Source organism: Hemitrygon akajei, unplaced genomic scaffold (assembly GCF_048418815.1).
Source record: "Hemitrygon akajei unplaced genomic scaffold, sHemAka1.3 Scf000061, whole genome shotgun sequence".
Lineage (NCBI taxonomy): Eukaryota > Metazoa > Chordata > Chondrichthyes > Myliobatiformes > Dasyatidae > Hemitrygon > Hemitrygon akajei.
In genome coordinates, this window is record NW_027331947.1 from 4,334,667 (window position 1) to 4,358,975 (window position 24,309).

General features: G+C 41.9%; 1 protein-coding gene across 3 annotated transcripts in view; it reads left to right on the plus strand.

Annotated features, from left to right (window-relative positions):
• The window catches only part of LOC140721785 (NACHT, LRR and PYD domains-containing protein 3-like), an 89,252-nt gene that overhangs the window by 61,473 nt on the left and 3,470 nt on the right, over positions 1 to 24,309 (plus strand). The window contains exons 8-15 of one of the 3 annotated variants that reach the window (XR_012097457.1): positions 2,400 to 2,530; positions 7,951 to 8,038; positions 9,635 to 9,801; positions 12,388 to 12,559; positions 12,658 to 12,723; positions 18,883 to 20,638; positions 21,770 to 21,856; positions 22,010 to 22,157. Coding sequence is in view for 2 of the 3 variants with exons in the window: in XM_073036583.1 (XP_072892684.1) it covers positions 8,029 to 8,038; positions 9,635 to 9,801; positions 12,388 to 12,559; positions 12,658 to 12,723; positions 18,883 to 20,638; positions 21,770 to 21,856; positions 22,010 to 22,180 (2,429 nt within the window). In the remaining variant the exon portion in view is untranslated. Of the gene's footprint in view, positions 1 to 2,399; positions 2,531 to 2,785; positions 2,880 to 7,950; positions 8,039 to 9,634; positions 9,802 to 12,387; positions 12,560 to 12,657; positions 12,724 to 18,882; positions 20,639 to 21,769; positions 21,857 to 22,009; positions 22,181 to 24,309 lie in introns of those variants that run through there. The other 2 variants (XM_073036583.1, XM_073036584.1) reach the window with 2 other exon arrangements.

Genomic DNA, 24,309 nt, shown 5'->3' on the forward strand with positions numbered 1-24,309 from the left:
TGTTTTGTGTTTGCACCAGTAGACATAGACCGGGGTTTCAGAATTCAATTCACATTTAGAAATTCCCCCTCACTGTCACCTTCTATCTGCCAGTGGGCAGATACTCAAACAGAAACTCAGGATGCTGAAGATGGAACAGAACATGGAACAGTACATCACAGGAACAGGCCCTTCGGCCACAATGGTGTGCCAAACCAGCAGAAAAGTAAATCAACACCTACCCTCAAAATCTAGGGTTGGTGGGGGGGGGGGGTTTGAAGTTAGGGCGGGGGTGATTATTTACCAACTGAATAACAACAAGTCTGGATGCAGTGGGAGTGGAGAGGGTGTCTGGATTAGACGGAGAGTCTGGGATCTGAGAGTGCTGCCTCAGAATAAAGAAGCATCACTTTAAAATTGAGATCGTAGACATTACTTCAGCCAAAGGTTGTTTGATCTGTGGAATTTGTCACCACAAACAGTGGCGGAGGCTCTCGTTGGGTATATTCTTGTTCTGGATTGCTAAATAGGTTGAGAATTATAGCAGGAAGCAAGGATATAAAAACAGAGAACCACAACTCCTCTTGACAATTCATACAAAAAAAGACTGGAAATGTTCTATTTATAGAAGAGAAAAAAAACACAAAACTAACCTAAAACAAACAAAAAAAGGACTGGGCAGTCCATTTGAGGACAAGATTACAAAAAAAGAAGAAAACGTCCTTCTGGTCAAATCTGAAACTTCACGGAGGGAGCAAGAAAAGAAATTAGATTGTATGAAAATATTGAATAAAAGGTAGCTAGGTTTGTTCAAATTTGAAAGATGTATCGAACGTCCGACTTCTAATTTTCTCCAAGTTTAAACAAAACATAATGGAGGAGAGCCTGAAAAAAGCAGTAGGTGGATTAGGATCCTTCCAATGCAACAAAATAGCTCTCCTAACCAATAAATTTGAAAAGGCTATCACATTTACCATCTATAGAAATCTTCGAACCAGGGAAGAAAAAATCCGTCTCTGCTTCCATTTCCTTTTCATTTATTACCACAGAGTTAACAGGACTGGCTGGTTTTCTTAATATTGAGCAAGAAGCCAGCTTTCCACTTTCATTAGAAGCTTCTTCAGATCCTCCTCACTTTCAGCCATTAGAATAGTATCACATGCATATCTGAATTTATTAATATTCTGTCTGGTAATTTTGACTGCAACATTTTGAGTCCTCTCGACCAGCATTCCTCATATGTTCAGTATATAGATTAAATAAGCAGGGTGAGGGGGCGTCACGTGATGACGTAGGGTCGAGACGTTGGGAATCCAGCTCCCTTGTAAAAAGTAATGAAATAGGGTTTAAATGAAGAAGAGTTAATAAATACCTATATAAGCAACTCAAGATTATTTTTGGATATGGCTCCTAAACCGAAACAGAAGAAAGTTACTACTTCGAAGACTGCGCAAATCGGCGGGGGAAAAGGCCTAACCGTCTCGGCGAAGCCTCGGACTCAAGTTGGATCTCCTCCCGGCGAGGTGCATGCCATAGCACTTCTGATGATGCGGGACAGGAAGTTGCAGCAATGTCGGCGGTCTCCGAGAAGAAACGGCAAGAACAACGCATGCGCGAAGACAAAAGCTTGCATGAACAGATATTAACGAAACTACAAATCCCAACTACGGCTGGAAGTGAAATTGGAAGTGAATCGGAAGTGGAATCAGACTCTTTGGGAAATTCAGAGGTGAAGAAGAGGAAAAGGAGGAGATTAAGAGATATCCTGATATATATGATGAATGAATTAAAAGCTATAAGAACAGATATAAGAAGGATGCAGACTACACTCGATAATGTGGTGGAAAAACAAAAGAAGATGGATAATAAAGTTAAAGAGATGGAAGTAAAAATGGAAGAAAACACTGAAAGAATAGATAAGATAGAAGACAATAATCTTGCCTGGACAATAGAAAGAAAACGGATGTTGGAAAAAATAGATGCGCTTGAAAACTGTAGTAGACAAAATAATATTAAAATTGTTGGTCTTATGGAAGGTACAGAGGGAGAAAATCCAATAAAATTCTTTCAAGAATGGATTCCGAAAATTTTGGAAATGAAAGAAGGAAGCCAAGTAATTGAAATTGAAAGAGCACACAGAGCTTTAAGACCAAGACCTCAGCAAGATCAAAATCCAAGATCAATTTTGATAAAATGCTTCAGGTACCAAGATAAAGAAATGATCTTGAAGGCAGCTACTCAAGGTGCTAAAAAGAGAAATGGGCCATTGATAATAGAAGGGAAAAGAGTTTTTTAAAATCCAGACATAAGTTACGATCTTCTGAAGAGGCGGAAGGAATTTAATCCAGTGAAAATATCTTTATGGGAAAAGGGCTATAAATTTTTATTGAGTTACCCAGCAAAATTTATAATTTTCCTAGATAACGAAGAAAGAAGATTTTTCGTTGACTACCGGAAAGCGGAGAAATTTGTACAAGAATTACCTGATGTCCACGAAGAGGACTAAAGAATTATAGAAATGAAGTGGACTAATGATGAAGACTGAAATAAGGTTGGACTTGACGGGCATTTATAAGGAAAACAAAAATAGTTGAGGAGTATTAATTGGGAGTAGAGACATTAATTATTATTTTTTTCTTCACTAATATATTTTTTTTGCGGGGGAGCTGGAGGAGCTCCTGATCAATGGCTGCGAGTTTCACGTCTACAATCATGGCGATTGCCATGACCCGTTAAATGGGGGGGGTAATCTGTTATTTTTATTTGCAGCATTAATGGGGGGGGGGGTATTTTGTTTTTTTTCCCTTATATATTAGTTACCTTTTTTCTATTTTTCTTTTTTGCCTGGATTGTTGGGGAGAGACTCATAGCAACCTGGAGAATTTCAAAGAGTTCCCAAGGTATTATGAATGATTAATTTACTTAATTTTTAAAGTTTTAATGTTAATGGACTTAATGAACCTGTGAAAAGAAAAAGAGTTTTAACATATATTAAGAAAATGAAAGGAGATACAGCTTTTTTACAAGAAACACATTTAACAGAAACAGAACATAAGAAATTAAAGAGAGATTGGGTTGGAAATGTCATTGCAGCTTAATTTAATTCAAAATCGAGAGGAGTTGCAATTTTGGTTAGTAAAACTTTACCAATTAAAATACAAAATGTAGTAATTGATTCTGTGGGGAGATATGTGATTATACATTGTCAATTTTTTTCAGAATTATGGACTTTCATGAACATTTATGCACCAAATGAAAATGATGCAAAATTCATACAAGAAGGTTTATTGAACTTGGCTGATGCACATGATAAAATATTAATAGGTGGAGACTTTAATTTTTGTTTAGATCCAGTTTTCGATAGGTCAACTAAAGTTGCTACAAAATCAAAAGTAATAAAACTAACTTTATCATTAATGAAATATTTAAACCTGATTGATATATGGAGAAAAATTAATCCAAGAGAAAGAGATTATTCATTTTATTCAAATGGACATAAAACTTACTCAAGGATTGATTTTTTTTATTATCAAAAAATATTCAGGATAGAGTGAAAAGTGTGGAATATAAAGCAAGAATACTGTCAGATCATTCCCCCTTGATAATGACAATGATAATGATGGATAAGGAGGAATCGATCTATAGATGGAGATTTAATTCAATTTTATTAAAACGTAAAGATTTTTGTGATTTTATGAATTTTTTTTGGATACAAATTTACATTCAGTTGAGGATAAAATTATTATGGGAAGTGATGAAAGCATATTTAAGGGGTCAGATTATAAGTTATACATCTAAAATTAAGAAGGAATACATGGCAGAAATAGATCAATTGGAAAAAGATATCAAAGTTAGAAAAAGAATCTCAAAGATATATGACAGAAGAAAAACGAAGACGTTGTTAATAAAAAACTACAATATAATACACTCCAGACATACCGTACAGAAAAAGTAATTATGAGAACTAAACAGAAATATTACGAATTAGGTGAAAGATCACATAAGATTCTTGCTTGGCAGTTGAAAACAGAACAGGCTTCTAAAACAATAAATGCAATTAGAACAAGTGTAAATAAGGTTACTTATAAACCTTTAGAAATTAATGAAACTTGAAAAAAAATTTATACTGAACTATATCAATCAGAATCACAAAATAAGATTGCTGAGATAGATAAATTTTTATCACAAATAACCCTTCCAAAATTAAATTTGGAAGAACAGAAAGGATTAGATATGCCCTTTACATTAAAAGAGGTTGAAGAAGCTTTAGGATCACTTCAGAGTAATAAATCCCCAGGAGAAGATGGTTTTCCTCCTGAATTTTATAAAAAATTTGAAGATTTATTAATTCCTCCTTTTATGGAATTAATATATCAAGTGGAAAGAATGCATAAACTCCCACAATCTTTTTTAACTGCGATCATAAGTGTATTGCCAAAAAAAGAGATCCTTTAAAACCAACATCATATAGGCCTACTTCTTTGTTGAATACAGATTATAAAATAATAGCAAACATTTTATCTATAGAATATCTAAATATTTACCAAAATTAATACATATGGATCAAACAGGTTTTATTAAAAACAGACAATCAATGGATAATATAACCCAGTTACTTCGTCTAATTCATTTGGCACAAAAAAGAGAGGAAATGAGTGTGGCAGTTGCTTTGGATGCAGAAAAAGCATTTGATAGATTGGAATGGGATTTTTTATTTAAGGTATTGGAAAAATATGAGTTAGGAAAATCTTTTATACAATGGATTAAAACCTTAAATACTAATCCTCAAGCTAAAGTAGTTACAAATGGTCAGATTTCAACACCATTTTGCTTAACGAGGTCAACTAGACAAGGCTGTCCATTATCACCTGCTTTATTTGTATTGGCAATAGAACCATTAGCTGAATTAATCAGAACAGCTTCAGACATTGGGGGCTTTAGAGTTAATCAAGAAGAATATAAGATTAATTTATTTGCTGATGATGTTTTGATTTATTTAACAAACCCATTGCAATCTTTGCAAAGATGATCTTTTAGATTGGAAGAATATGGGAAAGTATCAGGGTATAAAGTAAATTGGGATAAAAGTGAAATTTTACCCCTTACCGAAGGAAATTATAATCAATGTCGATTAGTAACTCAATTTCGATGGTCAATAAATGGGATAAAATATTTAGGTATTAGAGTTGATAATGATGTAAAAAATTTATATGAACAAAATTATTTGCCATTATTAAAAAAAATAAAAGAGGATCTTGATAAATGGATGATGTTACCAATAACATTAATAGGTAGAGTTAATGCTGTAAAAATGAATATATTTCCTAGATTGCAATATTTATTCCAAACTTTACCAATACAATTACCTCAGAAGTTTTTTCAAGAACTGAATAAATATGTAAGGAAATTTCTTTGGAAAGGAAAGATGTCAAGAATATCATTGGAAAAATTGACATGTAAATTTGATTTAGGAGGGTTACAACTTCCAAATTTTAAGAATTATTATAAAGCAAATCAACTTAGATTGATTGCGTCTTTTTTTGATGAAAAAAAACCCGGCATGGATTAGAATAGAATTAGATAAGATAGGAGAAAACATACCAGAAGGTTTTATATATAAATGGGAATTCAAATGGATACGGGGAAAAAAAAGAATCTCCTATATTAAGACACTTGATTGATTTATGGAATAAGGTAAATATGGATGATGAGATAAAGAAATCTTTATTAGCAAAAAGAACTGTAATTCAAAATAGGCTTATTCCTTTTACAATGGATAATAAACATTTATATAATTGGTTCCAAAAGGGGATTAAATATATAGGTGATCGTTTTGAAGGAGGTATATTGATGTTGTTTGATCAATTAAAAAATAAATTTAAAATATCAATCAACACTCTTTTCTGTTATTTTCAATTAAAGGCTTATTTACGAGAAAAGCTGGGTCAAACAATGTTGATGCCAAAACCTAGTGAAATAGAAATATTAATTCAAAAAGGAAAAATTAAAAAAATTACATCTTGTATGTACAATTTGGTTCAAAAACAGACAATTAAATCAGGAATTCATAAATCAATACAAAAATGGGAATCTGATTTGAATGTTAAAATTGATGGAAGAAGTTGGTCAAGATTATGTTCTGATAGTATGATAAATACAATAAATGTTCGACTTAGATTAATACAATATAATTTTTTACATCAATTATATATAACACCACAGAAAATAAATAGATTAAATTCAAATATGTCTGACCAATGTTTTCGATGTAATCAGCAAATTGGTACTTTTTTACATTTTACCTGGTCTTATTTTAAAATTCAACCTTTTTGGATAAATCTGAGACTTTTATTGGAACAAATTACTGGAGTACAACTCCCACATAGTCCAATATTATTTTTATTAGGAGATATTGAAGGGGCAATACCGAAACTTGAATAAGTATCAGAGAAAATTTATAAAAATTGCATTGGCAGTAGCCAAAAAAGTTATCGCAGTTACTTGGAAATCTGATTTATATTTAACTATGGATCGTTGGCATAATGAAATATATAGTTGTATTCCACTTGAAAAGATTACATATAATCTAAGAAATGAATATGATATATTTTTGAAAATTTCGCTCCCATACCTACGAAACATAGGATTAAATACATAGGTCCTTTGAAGATAAAATTATAAAGTAATTGGGGAAAGTAAAAATAAATATTAAAATTATTTTGAACTCCATGGAGCATGTGGGGATCCTCCGATATCCAGGCAATCTTTCTCTTCTTTTTTTTCTTTCTTTAGATAAGGGTTAAGGGGGGGGGGGGTTAATATTATTTTTCTTTTTCTTACTATTTTATCATCACATTTATTCTTTGTAATTTTCTAAAAAATTAATAAATAAATAAATTGGAAGAAAAAAACAAACAGGGTGACAGTATGCAGCCTGGTCATGCTCCTTTCCAAATCTTGAACCAGTTTGTTGTTCTGTGTCGTTCTAACTGTTGCTTCTTGATCTTTGTACAAGTTTCTCATAAGGCAGAACAAATGTCCAGGTATTCCCATTTCTTTAAGGATTTGCCATAGTTTATTATGGACCACACTGCTGAAGGCTTTAGAGTAGTCAATAAAACATAGATAAATACTTTTCTGAAATTCTCGCGATTTCTCCATTATCCAGCGTAGGTTAGCAATTTGGTCTCTGGTGCTTCTGCCTCTTCTAAAAGCAGCTTCTATCTGGCAGTTCGTGTTCCATATATTGCTCGGGTCTTGCTTGCAAGATCTTTAGCATTACCTTTCTAGCTCGTGAAAACTTCCGGTAATTTGAACAATACTTTACATTTCCGTTCTTGGGTATTGGGACAAAAACGGATCTTAATCCAGCCTGAAAGTCATTGTTGTTTATATTTTCCCAGATCTGCTGGAAAATTGCATGCAACACTTTTACAGCATCACCTTTTAGAATTTTTAACAATTTTACTGAAATCCTGTCACATCCTGCAGCCTTATTATTGGCAATGTTTTCTATCACCCATTCGACTTCACTTTCCAGAATGTCTGGCTCTAGATCGATGAGGGAGTGATTGCAGGTGTCTTCGCTGTTGGATCTTTCTGCAATTCTTCTGTGTGTTCCTGCCATTTCTCTTTGATGTCCTTTGCTTCTGTAAGGTCCTTCCCTTCTTTGTCTTTTCCTATGCTCATTTTACATGAAATGTTCCTTTGATTTCCCTAACATTTAGAAAAGATCTCTTGTGTTTTTTCTTCCAATTCTGTTGGCTTCTTCAGCTTCAGTGCATCGCTCCTTTAAGTAAGTTTCCTTATATTTCCTTGCTATCTTCTTGAAATTTGTGTTCAGTTGGAGGTCTTTGTTCCAAACTCCATTTACTCCCTGGAATGTCGGAGAGTGAGCAGTGACCTTACAAAAGTGTTTTAAATTTGAAGGACAGAGTAACTGAATCATACTTTTTTATTTGTGTAATTCAGGTCATTGCCAGCAGGTGGGGCATTCTTCCACCCGGACGTCAGACAAGCAGACGGTAATCAACCAACGACAGAGTCAGAATGGACACAGGTATGCTCACTGGCCTCCTTCTCATTAAAACTCTGTCATCATGGTACACGTGTAGTCAAATCGTCAATAATTCAGAGGGATAAACTTGGGCGATAAAGGGGCAGAGAGAAAGTACCATCAAACGGGCTCATTGTTCCAACTGGTAAAGCGTCCATGAGCATTGGAACAATTCACCAGGTCCAGCGCAGGGACCTAACAAGGGGAATGGTCGAATCACTCCCCTCACCACACAAATCTTCACCTGAGTGAAAGGAGAAGGAGCCCCTGAATAAGGTAGGAGTGGGTAACACTCAGACAGGAATACAACAGCGGGCAATGTAACAGTCGAGGGAACAGACAGAATTTCCGTCAGCATTTGGTACGACCTGATGTGGGAAATGCCTCCGACAGCCGTTGAGAGAAACAGAAGTTGTTTTCTGTTTGGAAGGGCAATGGTGAATTCTCCCCAGATTAACGGGTTGTTGCACAATGGAGGTGAGGGGAGTTCCCGGTGTCTGTTTCCCGTGGCCGAGTTAAAGAACGTTATATTGAGGGTGGACGGGCTGGGTGCAGGAGACAGTTAACAACAGAAATTGTACTGAGGGAATCTGGGGGGGGGGGGGGGGGGCTACTGAAGCAATGAAATGACCTTGGCGAATAGGATTAAAGTAAAACAAAATAATAAGTGGAGAGGGCACCGTACAAAATGCTGGAGGAACTCAGCTGGTCAGGAAGCACCTACAGAGAAAAAATAACCTTCAACGTTTCGGGCTGAGAATCTGTAAATTGATTTCAAAGTCGTCCTGGGTACATAAAATGGAGTCAGCACTAGAGGAGCGTTGTTCTGGCTGAAGGTCTGTGACCAGTCGTGTCCGCAAGGATCACTGTTTCGCCATGCGTCATGTGTGTGAATCAAATAGGTTAATCATATGATATACTGGGTGGACTTATTCGTTGATTTACAGAGTTGGAGGAGTTGAATAAATTTGGGACTGTTGTCAAAGCGTTCAGCATCCAGTTAGAAATAGGAACAGAGAGTCACCAAGTACAGATAATTCAGGCAAATGTGAGAAGTTGCATTTTGAGAGGTCAAATTCGTGAGCAATGTGCACAGTGAATGTTGGGACTGATAATAAGATTGATGTACTGTGGGGTCTTGTGATGGGTATGCACAGCTCCCTGAAGGTGGCAACACAAATGGTAGTGTGCTAACAATGAGTTGAGGTATTTGTTAAAGTTAGACTGTAACTGGATACACGTTGGTTAAGAGACAATTTCAGTATTGTGCACAAATCGAGAATGATGTGGAGGGTCTATAGAGGGTGCAGACGAGTTTCACCACAAAAACCTGAGGTAACAGGTTTGTTTAGATGGTAAAGTTTAAAGGGGATTTAGGATGCATGTTTTCCACAGAGAGTGATCGGTGTCTGGAATGAGCTGCCGAGGGAGGGACTGGAAACAGATACTCAGCATCATCTGAGAGGCGTTTGAACTCATGAGCCGGCCGGGAACGGAGGGATATTGATCATGTTCCTGAAGATGGGATTGGTTTAAATTGGCATTGTGTCTGCAAACGCATGGTACATCTATTATTTTATGTTCTATGACCGACTACAGATCTGAACTCCGCCATCTCCGCCTTCCTGTCAAATTGTGACGATCACCAACTGTTCCAGTTGACGAGATTCTACATGGAGCGTCTGGAGCAGGCGATTGAGGAGGGTGTGGAGGGAGTCAGCTTCATGTTAATGGGCGAGGATCACTTCACCGGGCGAGAGTATCACGTAAGTGGAATGGACATACACTGAGTGTAGATTCTACCGAATCAATCACAGACCAACAGAACCGGTGTAACGACACCTCTGGGCAGTGAAAATCCTGTAATGCTTGTGGTCAGCATCAAGAAAAGAGTTTTCATTTGCGAAAACCTGGAACTTTTATTAACCAATACAAGCCTCTCTCCAGTTTTCTGATCACATTCATTTATAGACAGGTTAAGACACAGACACTGATTGACTGGTGAATTTAGTGATGTGACACTTGACGGACATTGCAAGTGGACAGAGAACCACTCTACACCACTCAGTCTGACATCACATCATGTTCCCAGTGTTCGACCTTAATGACCATTCACCAATCTGTGTTCTTCTCATGACCCACGGGTTTCCCACAAATCAAATATATAGTGACTTATTTCTCAGCTCATTCTCAGTCTACCTTCAACCCTATTTTCAACTCAGGCAACACTGACTATCGTCTCTCATTTGAACTGCTGATCAATATCCCAACATGCCTCATGTTTCTGTTGCCTTCTGTTCCTTGTGACTTCCAATTTGAGTTTGTAATTACCACAGCGTATACTGTTAACATGGGAAGTGCTACATTAGTGCCACTGAAAATATTCTTAACATCTACAACTAACATAGAATTACAAAGAAACAGCTTTCCAGTGGTCCTCGTGCTACTGGAGTGCGTTCACCTGTTACCACCCAGAATGAATATTAGTGAAGAGCCAGACACCATACTGAACACTACATTCCACGTGAGGCAGCTGACAATTTCAGTCCAAACTTCTTACTCAACATTACCACCAGTCGGCTTTGGTCTGTCACACACGCACAATAGTCCTGAGTTTGCTGGCTGCTCCTCACTGCCAGTTTCCAGCTGTTGGCTGGCACTGGACCCCTCGCAGAGCCTGGCAGTGAAGTGTGAAGCTGCTGCGGTTCACCAGGGATTACCCTGGCGAACATCAACAGTAACCCAGCCATAGTTTCACCTAGTCATAGTCATCAAACCCTACAGTACAGCAACAGGCTCTTCTGCCCATCTAGTCCACACCGACCTATTATCTGCTTAGTCCCATTGATCTGAACCCGGACTGGAGACGTCCATAACTCCCCCATTGAATGAACTTATCCAAACTGATCTTAAATAATCAACTCGAATGTACATCGACTAATTAAGATGGCAGCACGTTCCGCGCTCTTCAGCAACCTTTGAGTGAATAAGTTCCCTCTCATATTGCCTTTCACCTGTTATCATTACCCCATGATCTCTAATTCCAGCCCCACCCAACCTCAGTAATAAATGCATTTTCGCAATAACTCTCTCTATACCTTTTATAAATGTGTATATCTCTTTCACATCTCTCATGGTCCTCCTACACTCTTCCTCTATATCTCAGATCCTCAAGTCCTGGTAACAATCTGTATTTTATTCTGCATTCGTTCAATCTTATTGATATCCTTCCAGGAGGAAGATGTGCACATTGCTTCAAATTAGCCTCTGCAACATCAACTTCGACATAATATTCCAGCTTCTGTATACAATATTTTGATTCATGAAGCCCCATGTCCGAAAAGCTTTACAACGCCATCTACCTTCGATAACACTTACAAGAAATTTTGGATCTGTATCACTTTGCAGGATCTCATCACACTTCCTACTCTTGTCATTGGTACCAGCGTGGACCAAGACCTGCTCATCCTGCCCTCAAGAAAGTTTCAGAGTCGATACGAGATATCACTGACCTTGGCAACACACCATCCAAAAATCCTGTTCTCGTAAATAGGATCTCCAGTCTGTTCTCCTGACATTGAACTCCCCCTGTCAGTGCAGCTCAGCACTTCTCATCCCTTCCGAGTCACAAAGCCAAACTCAAAGCCAGAGGCATAATCACCGTGGCTTTCCTCTGCGAGGCCATACCACGAAACAAAAAGCCGTATACCTGTTGTAGAGGGGTTTCCTGTAGTGGCTGCCTGTTCCCTTCCCCCTCCTGACAGTCACCCAGTTTCCTGTGTTCTGCGCATTATGTATAGCTCCCTCCCAGTATAGCCTGTCAGTCAATCTCTCAGCCTCCGGAATGATGCTGAGTTCACCCAGCTCCAGCTCCAATTCCTCAGCACGGTCTGTAAGAAGCTGCAGCTGGATGAAATTCCTGAAGGTGTAGTTATCGGGGACACTGAACATCTCCCTGTCTTGCCGCACCCTGTAGGAACAGCATCCCACTCTCCTGCCTGGCTTTCCCACTGTTCTAACCGTGAAAAAGAGAAGGGAAATATTACCCAAGATCTACCCAAGCCTCCGCCTCTCCTCACTGAACCCTCTCTGACACAAAGCATCAATAACCTACTCTATCTCTGGCTCACTCACACTATGTCTGCTCTGTTTAAACCTTGCCAAGTGGATAAGTACCCCGCAATCTGTGGCGTTCAGAAAGCCATGCTAACTTCTTTTAATTTATTTTTCCTGCTACGAACAATTGCTGTCAGTGATCTGTGACGAGCAGAATGTGCTGGGTCAGTCCATGTTCTGGGTAGATTTGAACCCATCCCTCCGTTCCTCAATATATTCCCCATTGTTCATTACAGAGCGTGACTGAGCTCGCGGAGAAGGGAAACCGATCGGGCGCTTCCAAACTCCTCCTGGATCTGGTGATGGAGAAGGGCTCCGGGGCCCGGAGGGTGATGTGGGAATCCTTTGTGAAACTACATCACCATTTACCGAAGCTGAGCAGAATATTGAATGAAATACGGGCACGAGGTACAGTGAACAATACACTATGTGTTACAGATGTAAATGCTGATGAATTTACAGTATTACACAGAACAGACTTCATGCAGGTTAATCTGTTTGAACAGGTGACGGCCAGTTCGCCTACATGGACACTGAGCGGGGATTATCTGAAGTGCCCGCACATCTGGAAGGTAGGTGATGGACTGGAAATCTCAAAGTCTGTATTTCACTCTGAGAGTCTGAATACGTCTCTTTAGAGGCCTGTTTAGAGACGGTCAGAGTCTGGGAGACAGGTTTTTGTTGTTATTTCACACTGAGAGTCTGAATACGTCTCTTTAGAGGCCTGTGTAGAGACTGTCAGAGTCTGCGAGACAGGTTTTTGTTGTTATTTCACTCTGAGAGTCTGAATACGTCTCTTTAGAGGCCTGTTTAGAGACTATCAGAGTCTGGGAGACAGGTTTTTGTTGTTATTTCACATTGAGAGTCTGAATACGTCTCTTTAGAGGCCTGTGTAGAGACTGTCAGAGTCTGGGAGACAGGTTTTGTTGCTGGAGGACAGGAAGCAATTTGCATTTGTCACGACACCTTTTCTGTAGGGCCGAATATCTGGAGATTTGACAAAACTGAAGCCAAACCATTCCAATTGGAACATCCAACTCCAGCAAGGGAAATCTCACACCTCCGATCCAAAGTGGAGCTGAGATTTGTTGTTATTCCTCCATAAGAACATGACATGGGAGCAGAATTAGGCCATTCAGCCCATCAGTCTGCTCCGCCATTCCATCATGGCTGATCCCCGATTCCACTCAACACCATACACCTGCCTTTTCGCCATATCCTTTGATGCCCTGACCGATCAGGAACTTCTGCCTTCAATACACCCATGGACTCGGCCTCCACTGCAGTCTGAGGCAGAGCCTTACAGAGAGTCGTTACTCTCTGGCTCAAAGAGTCCTCCTTACCTGTTGTAAAGGATCGCCCCTCAATTTTGAGGCCCTGGCCCCTAGTTCTGGATGCACCTACCACAGGAAACATCCTTTCAACATCCACCCTATCTGGTCCTTTCAACATTCTGCAGGTTTAAGAGATTCTCTTGCATTCCTTAAAATTCCAGTGAGTACAGGCCCAAAGTTGCCAAAACACACCTCATATGTTACCCCCTTCATTCCTGCAATCATCCTCTTGAATCTCCTCGGGACTCTCTCTAATGACCACACATCTTTTCAGAGGTACGGGGTGCAAAGCTGTTGACAATACTCCTCTAGTGCAGCCTGACTATACAGTCTTGTAAAGGCTCAGCATTTATATTCGATTCTCTTTTTTTCCGCCTTTACCGCAGACCCGACCTTTAAATTAATCTTCTGGGAGTTTTGCTCGAGGCTCCGAGGTCCCTCTGAAGTTGCTCTGCACCTCTGATCCTTGGACCTTCTGCCCATTTAGATAATAGTCCGCTCCTTCCACCAAAATGCATTATCATACATTTCCAACACTGTATTCCATCTGCCACCTTTTTGCCCATTTTCCCAGTTAGTCTCAGTCCTGTTGCAATCACATTACCTAACTCTGCACCTGTCTTTGTATAATCCACAAAATTTGCCGCAAATCCATTCATTCCATCATCTAAATCACTGACAAGAAATCTGAAAGTCAGCGGTCCCAATACTGATCCCTGCGGAACAACAGCAGTCACTGGCAGCCAACCAGAAAAGGCCCCTTTTATTGCCACTCGCTGCCTGCTGCTTGTCGGCAATTCCGCTCCACGTGCCAGTATCTTTCCTGTGACATCATAGATATTTATCTGGTGAAGGAGACTCATATGCGGCAGCTTATCAAATGCCTTCTGAAAATCCAAGTAAATGGCATCCACTGACTCCTTTGTCCTCTCTGCTTCTTACTCCCACAATGAATTCTACCAGAAACCAAGCTAACTTACATTGTCATTAGTCTCCAAGTACCTCGAAACCTCAACCTTAATAAGAGACTCCAACTCTTTCCCAGTCGCTGAGGTTTGGCTAACTGGCCTCTAATTTTCCTTCTTTTGCCTTCCTCCCTTCTTAAAGAGCAGAGTGACAATTGCAATCTTCCAGTCTCCGGGACCATGCCAGAATAAAGTGATTCTTCAAAGATCATGATTAATCCATTTGTCATCACTTCAGCAACCTCTCTCAGATCTCTGGAATGCAGTCCATCAGGCCCAGGTGACTTTGCACCTTAAGAGCTTTCAGTATGCCGAGATGTTTTTCTTTTGTAATAGCAATGGCACTCACTCCTACTGCCTGACACTCGCAGACTGCTAGCGTCTGGAACAGTGAAGATATATGCAGAGTGCACATTATCCAGTGTTCCAGCATGGACTCTCACCTCCCTTTTAATTTTATATAACTGAAAAAAGTGTTTATTATCCTGCTTTATATTATTGGCTTTTCTGCCCTCATATTTCATCTTTTCCCTACTTATAGCTTTTTTAGTTGACTATTGTTATCTTGTATGCCCTTTCCTAGGCTTTTATGCAATCATTAACTTCCTTTGTCAACCATGTTTGCCTACACGTGTCACTTGAGAACTTCTTCCTCCGTGGGCCGTATCCATCCTGCAACTTGTGACCTATTCCCAGAAGCTTCAGCCATCTCCGCTAGTATCCTTCTCCAATCTACCTGGGAAAGCTTCTCTCTCGTGCCTCTGTAAATCGCTTTATTCCATTGTGATCATCTCCGCTAGTATCCTTCTCCAATCTACCTGGGAAAGCTTCTCTCTTGTGTCTCTGTAATTCGCTTTATTCCATTGCGATCATCTCCGCTGGTATCCTTCTCAAATCTACCTGGGAAAGCTTCCCTCTCGTGCCTCTGTAATTCACTTTATTCCATTGCGACCATCTCCGCTAGTATCCTTCTCCAATCTACCTGGGAAAGCTTCTCTCTCGTGCCTCTGTAATTCGCTTTATTCCATTGCGACCATCTCCGCTGATATCCTTCTCCAATCTACCTGGGAAAGCTTCTCTCTCGTGCCTCTGTAATTCGCTTTATTCCATTGCGATCATATCCGCTAGTATCCTTCTCCAATCTACCTGGGAAAGCTTCTCTCTCGTGCCTCTGTAATTCACTTTATTCCATTGCGATCATCTCCGCTAGTATCCTTCTCCAATCTACCTGGGAAAGCTTCTCTCTCGTGCCTCTGTAATTCGCTTTATTCCATTGTGATCATCTCCGCTAGTATCCTTCTCCAATCTACCTGGGAAAGCTTCTCTCTCGTGCCTCTGTAACTCGCTTTATTCCATTGCGATCATCTCCGCAAGTATCCTTCTCCAATCTACCTGGGAAAGCTTCTCTCTCGTGCCTCTGTAATTCACTTTATTCCATAGCGACCATCTCCGCTGATATCCTTCTCCAATCTACCTGGGAAAGCTTCTCTCTCGTGTCTCTGTAATTCGCTTTATTCCATTGCGATCATCTCCGCTAGTATCCTTCTCCAATCTACCTGGGAAAGCTTCTCTGTCGTGTCTCTGTAATTCGCTTTATTCCATTGTGATCATCTCCGCTAGTATCCTTCTCCAATCTACCTGGGAAAGCTTCTCTCTCGTGCCTCTGTAATTCACTTTATTCCATTGCGACCATCTCCGCTGATATCCTTCTCCAATCTACCTGGGAAAGCCTCTCTCTCGTGCCTCTGTAATTCACTTTATTCCATTGTGATCATCTCCGCTAGTATCCTTCTCCAATCTACCTGGGAAATCTTCTCTCTCGTGCCTCTGTAATTCGCTTTATTCCATTGAGACCATCTCCGCTAGTATCCTTCTCCAATCTACCTGGGAAAGCTTCTCTCTCGTGCCTCTGTAATTCACTTTATTCCATTGCGACCATCTCCGCTAGTATCCTTCTCCAATCTACCTGGGAAAGCTTCTCTCTCGTGCCTCTGTAATTCCCTTTATTCCATTGCGATACTGATACTGTCAATTATGCTTCTCCTTCTCAAACTGCAGTATGAATTCACTCATATTATGATCACTACCTCTTAATGGTTCTTTTACATTAAGCTCCCTCATAAGATCAGGGCTGTTACACAACACCCAATCAAAGATAGCCTTTCACTGAGTCGTCTCAAGCACAAGCTGCTCGAAAACGCTATCTCGTGGGAATTCAATAAATTCTCTCTCTTGCGATCAGACTCCTGACGTTTGTTTGATTTTCTTATTCCCCGTGTACATTGAAGTCCTTCATTACAACTGCGTCATTAGCTTTAACACACGCCTTTTCCAACTCCCTTTGCAATCTCAACCCCACACATTCGCTATTTTCAGGCCAATATAGGGTCCCTATAAAGCTTTTTTTTTAAACTTACAGTTTCCTATCTCCATCCACAAAGCTTTATCATTCTCCAACCCTATGACACCTCTTTCTACAGATGTGATTCCACCTCAAACCAGCACAGCCACATCACCAACGCCAATGCCTTCCTGCCTGTCCTTTCAATAAGATGTAAATATTTTAACGTTAAGCTCCCAGCTATGGTCTTCTTTCAGCCACGACTCAGTGATGCCGACAACATCATACCGACCAATCTCTAATTGCGCCAAAAGTTTGTCTACTTTATTCTGAATGTTGCGTGCATTTAAATACAATGCGTTTAGTCCTGTATCTCCGCCCTTTTGAATGTTGTGGATGTGGTACAATTTAACACTTTGCTCTGTCTGTATTTGAACCCAGTCATTGGCTTGTCCTTCCTCACATTCATGTTAAACCCATCATCTACTTGTAAAACTGCTGGTTCATCCACAGCTCTATCGTCCTAGTTCCAGTCCCCCGGCCAAAACACTCCCAACAGCTCCAGTAAATCTGCCCGCAAGAATATTGGTCCTCATCGTCCTAGTTCCAGTCCCCCGGCCAAAACACTCCCAACAGCTCCAGTAAATCTGTCCGGAAGAATATTGGTCCTCATCGTCCTAGTTCCAGTCCCCCGGCCAAAACACTCCCAACAGCTCCAGTAAATCTGCCCATAAGAATATTGGTCCTCATCGTCCTAGTTCCAGTCCCCCGGCCAAAACACTCCCAACAGCTCCAGTAAATCTGCCCGCAAGAATATTGGTCCTCATCGTCCTAGTTCCAGTCCCCCGGCCAAAACACTCCCAACAGCTCCAGTAAATCTGCCCGGAACAATATTGGTCCTCATCGTCCTAGTTCCAGTCCCCCGGCCAAAACACTCCCAACAGCTCCAGTAAATCTGCCCGGAAGAATATTGGTCCTCATCGTCCTAGTTCCAGTCCCCCGGCCAAAACACTCCCAACAGCTCCAGTAAATCTGCCCGCAAGAATATTGGTCCTCATCGGATTCACGTGCAACCCGTGCCTTTTGTAGAGATCCTACCTGCCCCGGAAGTGGTCCCAATTATCCAGAAATCTGAATTCCTGCCCCCTGCTCCAAATGCTCTGCCACACATTTCTCTGCCACCTCATTCTATTCCTATTGCCACTGTTGGGTGGCACAGGCAACAATCCTGAGATCACTACTTTTGAGGTGCTGTTCCTCAGCTTTTTTCCTAACCCCCTGTGTTTGGTTTTCCAGACCTCCTCTCTTTGCTTTTCCTATGTCATTGTTACCAATGTTTGTCATGACTTCTGGCTGCTCAGCCTCCCTTCTCAGGATATTGTGGACGCGTCCAGAAACATTTCGGACAATGGCACCTGAGAGGCAAAGTACCATCGGTGTCCACAGAATCGCCTACCTGCCCTCCTGACTTTAGAGTTCCCTATTACCGCTGCCATCCTCTTCAGCTTCCTGCTCTTCCGCGCATCATCGGGGAATTGCCTGAGTTCATGTACCAGCTCCTCGGAGAATAAGAGACTGTAGACCAGTGCGGGGTATGTTACATCGTGACTGGCTCAGCCTGGAAAAGGGAACAGAAATTATGTTCCTTTTCTGTGGCTCAGTACTGACAGCTTCATCCTAAAGGAGTGTCAAGAACATGGGGTCCATTGAGAGAAAAGTAAAAGTCAGTAGAGCAAGTAAATGCCCCCCCCCTACTGTTACCCTCTGCAGGGTTGCACAGTTCAGCAGAAGCTGAGCAGTGAAAGCAGTGAAACCACCCGCTCCACACAACACTCTCCTCTCCAGAATCACGTGTGCACTTGGTGTTCGCTGGAACACCGGGAATCTGCAAACTACCAACAGAGGGGAGAGTGGAACCTTTAACAGCGGATCTGAATCAGATCAAAAATGTTTCTGGGTCATCGTTCATTTTCAGACACTATTATCTCTGATCTCCCGATTACCCCAATGTCTTAAAACAGTGTTTTTTGTATTAAAGAAAATACGTTGAGTGCTCTATGTTCATCAGATCCTATTTCTGTCTGTCCTAAGATGTTCAACAGAAACACAAGGAGACTCTGCGGGCACAAACTGAAACACTGAGAGTGAACACGATCCTGATGAGGGAGAAGGTGAAGGTTTTCCAGCTGGTTGATCGATACGCTGAGCTCACGGTCATTTCTACTGTTCGAGATCGGAGTCTAGTGGAACATGAGCTGCTGGCAAGAGGCAGAGACCACGAGGAGTGGAGAGAGAAACATCTCCGGGGTAAGCTGGACAAAATCCGGACTGATCAGTTATTCAAGAGGAGTTTTGTTCAAAAATTGAAAAGATCTATTTTTAGAAACAAATCCGGGATGTCGGCAGCAGTGGCCGGAGTCCCGGGGATTGGGAAAACAACAATGGTACAAAAGATTGTTTATGACTGGGCCACAGGGAAGATATACCAACAATTCCAGTTTGTCTTCAGTTTCAAATTCCGGGATTTAAACTCCATTAACTGCAGAATAAATCTGAGGGAACTGATTCTGGATCAGTATCCTTACTTTGGGAATTTACTGAGAGAGGTCTGGAAGAACCCAGAGGGATTGCTATTTATATTCGATGGTTTGGATGAATTCAAACACAAAATTGATTTTGCTGACAGTCGGAGAGATACAGACCCCAAACACCAGTGCCCAGATCCCGAGTGGTGGTGTGAAGTGTCTGACATTGTGTACAGTTTAATCCAGGGCAAGCTGCTCCCAGGGTGTTCAGTGCTGGTGACCACACGCCCCACTGAGTTACAGTTATTGGAAAAGGCAGATATTGGTATCTGGGCTGAAATCCTGGGATTTGTTGGTGAGGAACGGATGGAATACTTCATCAGGTATTTTGAAGATCAGACGGTGGCAGAAGCTGTTTTCAAACACGTGGAGGAGAACGAGATCCTGTACACCATGAGCTACAACCCATCCTACTGCTGGATCCTCGCTCTGGCACTGGGCCCCTTTTTCACACAAAGAGTCAGGGACCCGCAGCGAGTTCCCAAGACCATCACCCAACTGTACTCCTACTATATTTACAACATCCTGAAAAACCACGGCCGTGAGATTGAGAACCCCCGAGATGTGTTACTCAGGGTTGGTCAGATGGCCTTCAGAGGAGTGTCCGAGAGGAAGATTGTGTTTAGAGATGGAGATTTGATTAATTACAATCTGCAGCCTTCCCAGTTCCTGTCCGGGTTCCTGATGGAGCTTTTGGAGAGAGAGGATTCTGCCCGGAGCGTGGTGTACACATTCCCACACCTTACCATCCAAGAGTTTGTAGCTGCAGTCGCACAATTCCTGAATCCACATCCTGGGGATTTCCTGCAATTCCTCACTGAAGCCCACAGCACGACAGATGGGCAATTTGATGTATTCCTCCGTTTTGTTGCTGGTCTCTCCTCCCCAATGACAGCTCGGGGTCTGGAGGAGTTTCTGGGTCCATTTCCTCAGGAAACAACCTGCCAGGTGATTGACTGGGTGAAGGAGGAGGTTAAACGCCAGATTGCTAGCACGGGGAGTGAATCTGGTAAAAGGAGCCTCCTGAACACATTGCACTACCTGTTTGAGTCTCAGAATCGTGGACTGGCTCAGGCCGCACTGGGATCTGTGGAAACACTTTCATTTAGTAGGATGACACTGACCCCGATTGACTGCGCGGTCCTGTCTCATGCAATCGGACTCTGTGATACAATAAAACACCTCGACCTGGCTGGCTGCCACATTCAGTGTGAAGGAATCCAGCGGCTGGGACCCGGGCTGCACAAGTGCCAGGAGTTGAGGTAACTTGATTTATCTCTCACTCTGAACTGTCAAACTGTTCCACTGTGTTGTTTCAATGTAAAGGGATTTGTGTGAAACTGCAGTAAATCAGATTGTGAAGAATTAAGACAAATACCCAGGGGATCGGTCAGTAATTCCCCAAGGACAGGAGGGTTCTGTGGTTCCTTGTGAAGGGATGTTGAAGACTTCATCAGATCAGTGAATAAAGACCATTGGTTTAATAGTTGTAAATCACAGGAATGGCCGTGTTTATTCCTGCCTGTGAAACATCCATTGACAATGTTCCTTCTCACTGTTACTGACACCCAGACCGACACTGACTGCAGCAGGTGGGTCAGAGATTCATACCCCCTTCCCGGTGAGGGACAAGAGACCGTCAGCAGACTGTCCAGTGAGAAGGAAAGAAATACCATTGTGAGATTGTCCTCCCCTGCCCTTCCCCGTGTGTGACTATCACCATCTGTCCTCCTGTGTGACTGTGCTCACTACCAAATACCCAGACCACATTGGCGCATTCCCTCTCCCGATTGTGGGCCTCAGGTTAAACACATCCCTCCCATACGATCTATTTCTGAAATCTCTCATCTTTTCGGGTTACCTTTTCTCAACGGTACCCTCCTTTGGGACCTCTCTTCCCCATCCCCCTCCCTCCTATGGGATCTCTCTTCCCCATCCCTCTTCCTCCTGTGGGACCCTTCCTCCTTCCTCCCTTGGGGTCTCTTTACCATTCTTCCTCCTGCAGGTTTTCTCGTCCTATCCTTTTTCCTCAGGTGTGTTCACTTCCATCATCTTCCATCGACACATTCCCACACACAAATCTTCCTCAATGTGAGACTTCCTCCCACTGTTCAAACCTCCTCCTTCCGACCCTCTCACATCAGGAAGAGTTTTCTAACCATCAGGGAATGAGACAGAACATGTACAGTTTACAGGGTCACACCGAGAGACTAAATTACTGACAATGGGTGAATCCCCTGGAGCTAGACAGTGAGGGACATTGACAGTGATGGGAACTCCAATCAGTGATTTAGTGAAGGGTTTAATGTTTCCTGAAATATCCGAGTGAGAGAAATTCCCTCAGACCCACGGTTTGAATCACTTTGTTCATCAATTTGTCTGTTTGTGTTTAGACTTGGGTGGAATAAATTGGGAGATTCAGGAGTGAAACTGATGTCTGTGGCTCTGAGGAACCCAGAGTGTAAAATACAGAAACTGTGGTAAGTACCAGACTGTGGGAGATTGTGTTTACAGTCACTGGGTGTCTGACACTGAACATTAATGTGATCAGTAATTGTGTTACTGATAAACAAGGGATTTGTACCGTCTCCTGTCTCTCTGTGTTCTTCACCCTCACTCTCTCTCGTCTCCAGGCTGAGGGATGTCGGTCTCACAGATTCTGGTGCCGAGGATCTCGTCTCCGCTCTCAGTGTAAATCTATCACTGACAGAGCTGAACCTGAGTGCCAATGACCTGGGAGATTCAGGAGTGAAACTAGTGTCTGCGGCTCTGAAGAACACGGTGTGTAAAATACAGAAACTGGAGTAAGTACCAGTCTGTGGGAGATTGTGTGTACAGTCACTGGGTGTCTGAAACTGAACATTAATATGATCAGTAGAAACAAAGAAACATAGAAAACATACAGCACAATACAGGCCCTTCGGCCCACAAAGCTGTGCAGAACATGTCCCTACCTTAGTACTACCTAGGCTTTACCTCTATTTTTCTGAGCTCCACGTAGCGATCCAGAAGTCTCCTAAAGACCCTATGGTTTCCACCTCCACCACCGCTGCCGACAGCCCATTGCACGCACTCACCACCCTCTGTGTAAAACCCTACCTCTGACATCTCCTCTGTACCTACTTCCAAGCACCTTATAAATATGCCCTCTCGTGCTAACCATTTCAGCCCTGGGGAAAAGCCTCTAACAATCCACACAATCAATGCCTCTCATTATCTTGCACACCTCTATCGAGTTAACTCTCATCCTCCGTCACTCCAAGTGAAAATGCCGAGTTCACTCAACCTATTCTCATAAGGTATGCTCCCCAATCCAGGCAACATACTTGTAAATCTCCTCTGCACCCTTTCTATGGTTTCCACGTCCTTCCTACAGTGAGGCGACCAGAACTGAGCACAATACTCCAAGTGGGGTCTGACAAGGGTTCTATATAGCTGCAAAATTACCTCTCGGCTCTTAAACTCAATCCATGACTGATGAACGCCTTCTGAACCACAAACTCAACCTATGCTGCTACTTTGAGCGTTCGGTGGACTCGGAACACAAGATCCCTCCGATCCTCCAAACTGCCAATAATACTGTATTCTGCCAAAGTGAACCACCTCACACTTATTTGGGTTGAACTCCATCTGCCACTTCTCAGCCCAGTTTTGCATCCTATCAATGTCCTGCTGTAACCTCTGACAGCCCTCCACACTATCCACAACACCTCCAACCTTTGTGTCATCAGCAAATTTACTAACCCATCACTCCACTTCCTCATCCAGGATATTTATGAAAATCACAAAGACTGAGGGTCCAAGAACAGATTCCTGAGGCACTTCACTGGTCACCGACCACCATGCAGAAGATGATCCGTCTACAATGACACTTTGCCTTCTGTGGGCAATCCAGTTCTGGATCCACAAAGCCATGTCGCCTTGCATCCCATGCCTCCTTACTTTCTCAATAAGGCTTGCATGGGGTACCTTATCAAGTGCCTTGCTGAAATCAATATACACGACATCCACTGCTCTACCTTCATCAATGTGCTTATTCACATCCTCAAAAAATTCAATCAGGCTCATAAGGCACGACCTGCCTTTGACAATGCCATGCTGACTATTCCTAATCATATTTTGCCTCTCTACATGTTCATAAGTCCTACCTCTCAGGATCGTCTCCATCGACTTACCAAATACTGAAGTAAGCCTATAATTTCCAGGGCTATCCCTACTCCCTTTCTTGAATAAGGGAACAACATCCGCAACCCTCTAATCCTCCACAACCCCTACTGTCCTCATGGATGATGCAAAGATCATTGCCAGAGGCTCAGCAATCTCTCACTCGCTTCCCACAGTACCCTGGGGTACATCCCGTCATGGCCTGGGGACTTATCCAACTTGATGCTTTCCAAAAGCTCCAGAACATCCTCTTTCTTAACATTTACATTCTCAAGCTTTTCAGTCCACTGCAAGTCATCCCTACAATCGCCAAGATCCGTTTCCTTCATGAATACTCAAGCAAATGATACATTAAATACCTCCGCTATTTCCTCCAGCTCCATACGCACTTTTCCATTGTTACATTTGATTGGTCCTCACGTCTCATCCTTTTGTTCTTCACATACTTGCAGAATGCTTTGGGGTTTTCCTTAATCCTGTCCGGCAAGGCCTTCTCATGGCCCCTTCTAGCTCTCCAGATTTCATTCTTAAGCTCCTTCCGGCTAGCCTGATAATCTTCCAGATCCATATTACCTAGGTTTTTTGAACCTTTCGTAAGCTCTTGTTTTCTTCTTGACTGGATTTACAACAGCCTTTGTACACCACGGACCTTGTACCCTATCATCCTTTCCATGTCTCATTGGGACGTACCTACTCAGAACCTCATGCAAATATCACTTGAACATTTTCTACATTTCTTCGGTATGTTTCCCTGAGAAAATCTGTTTCC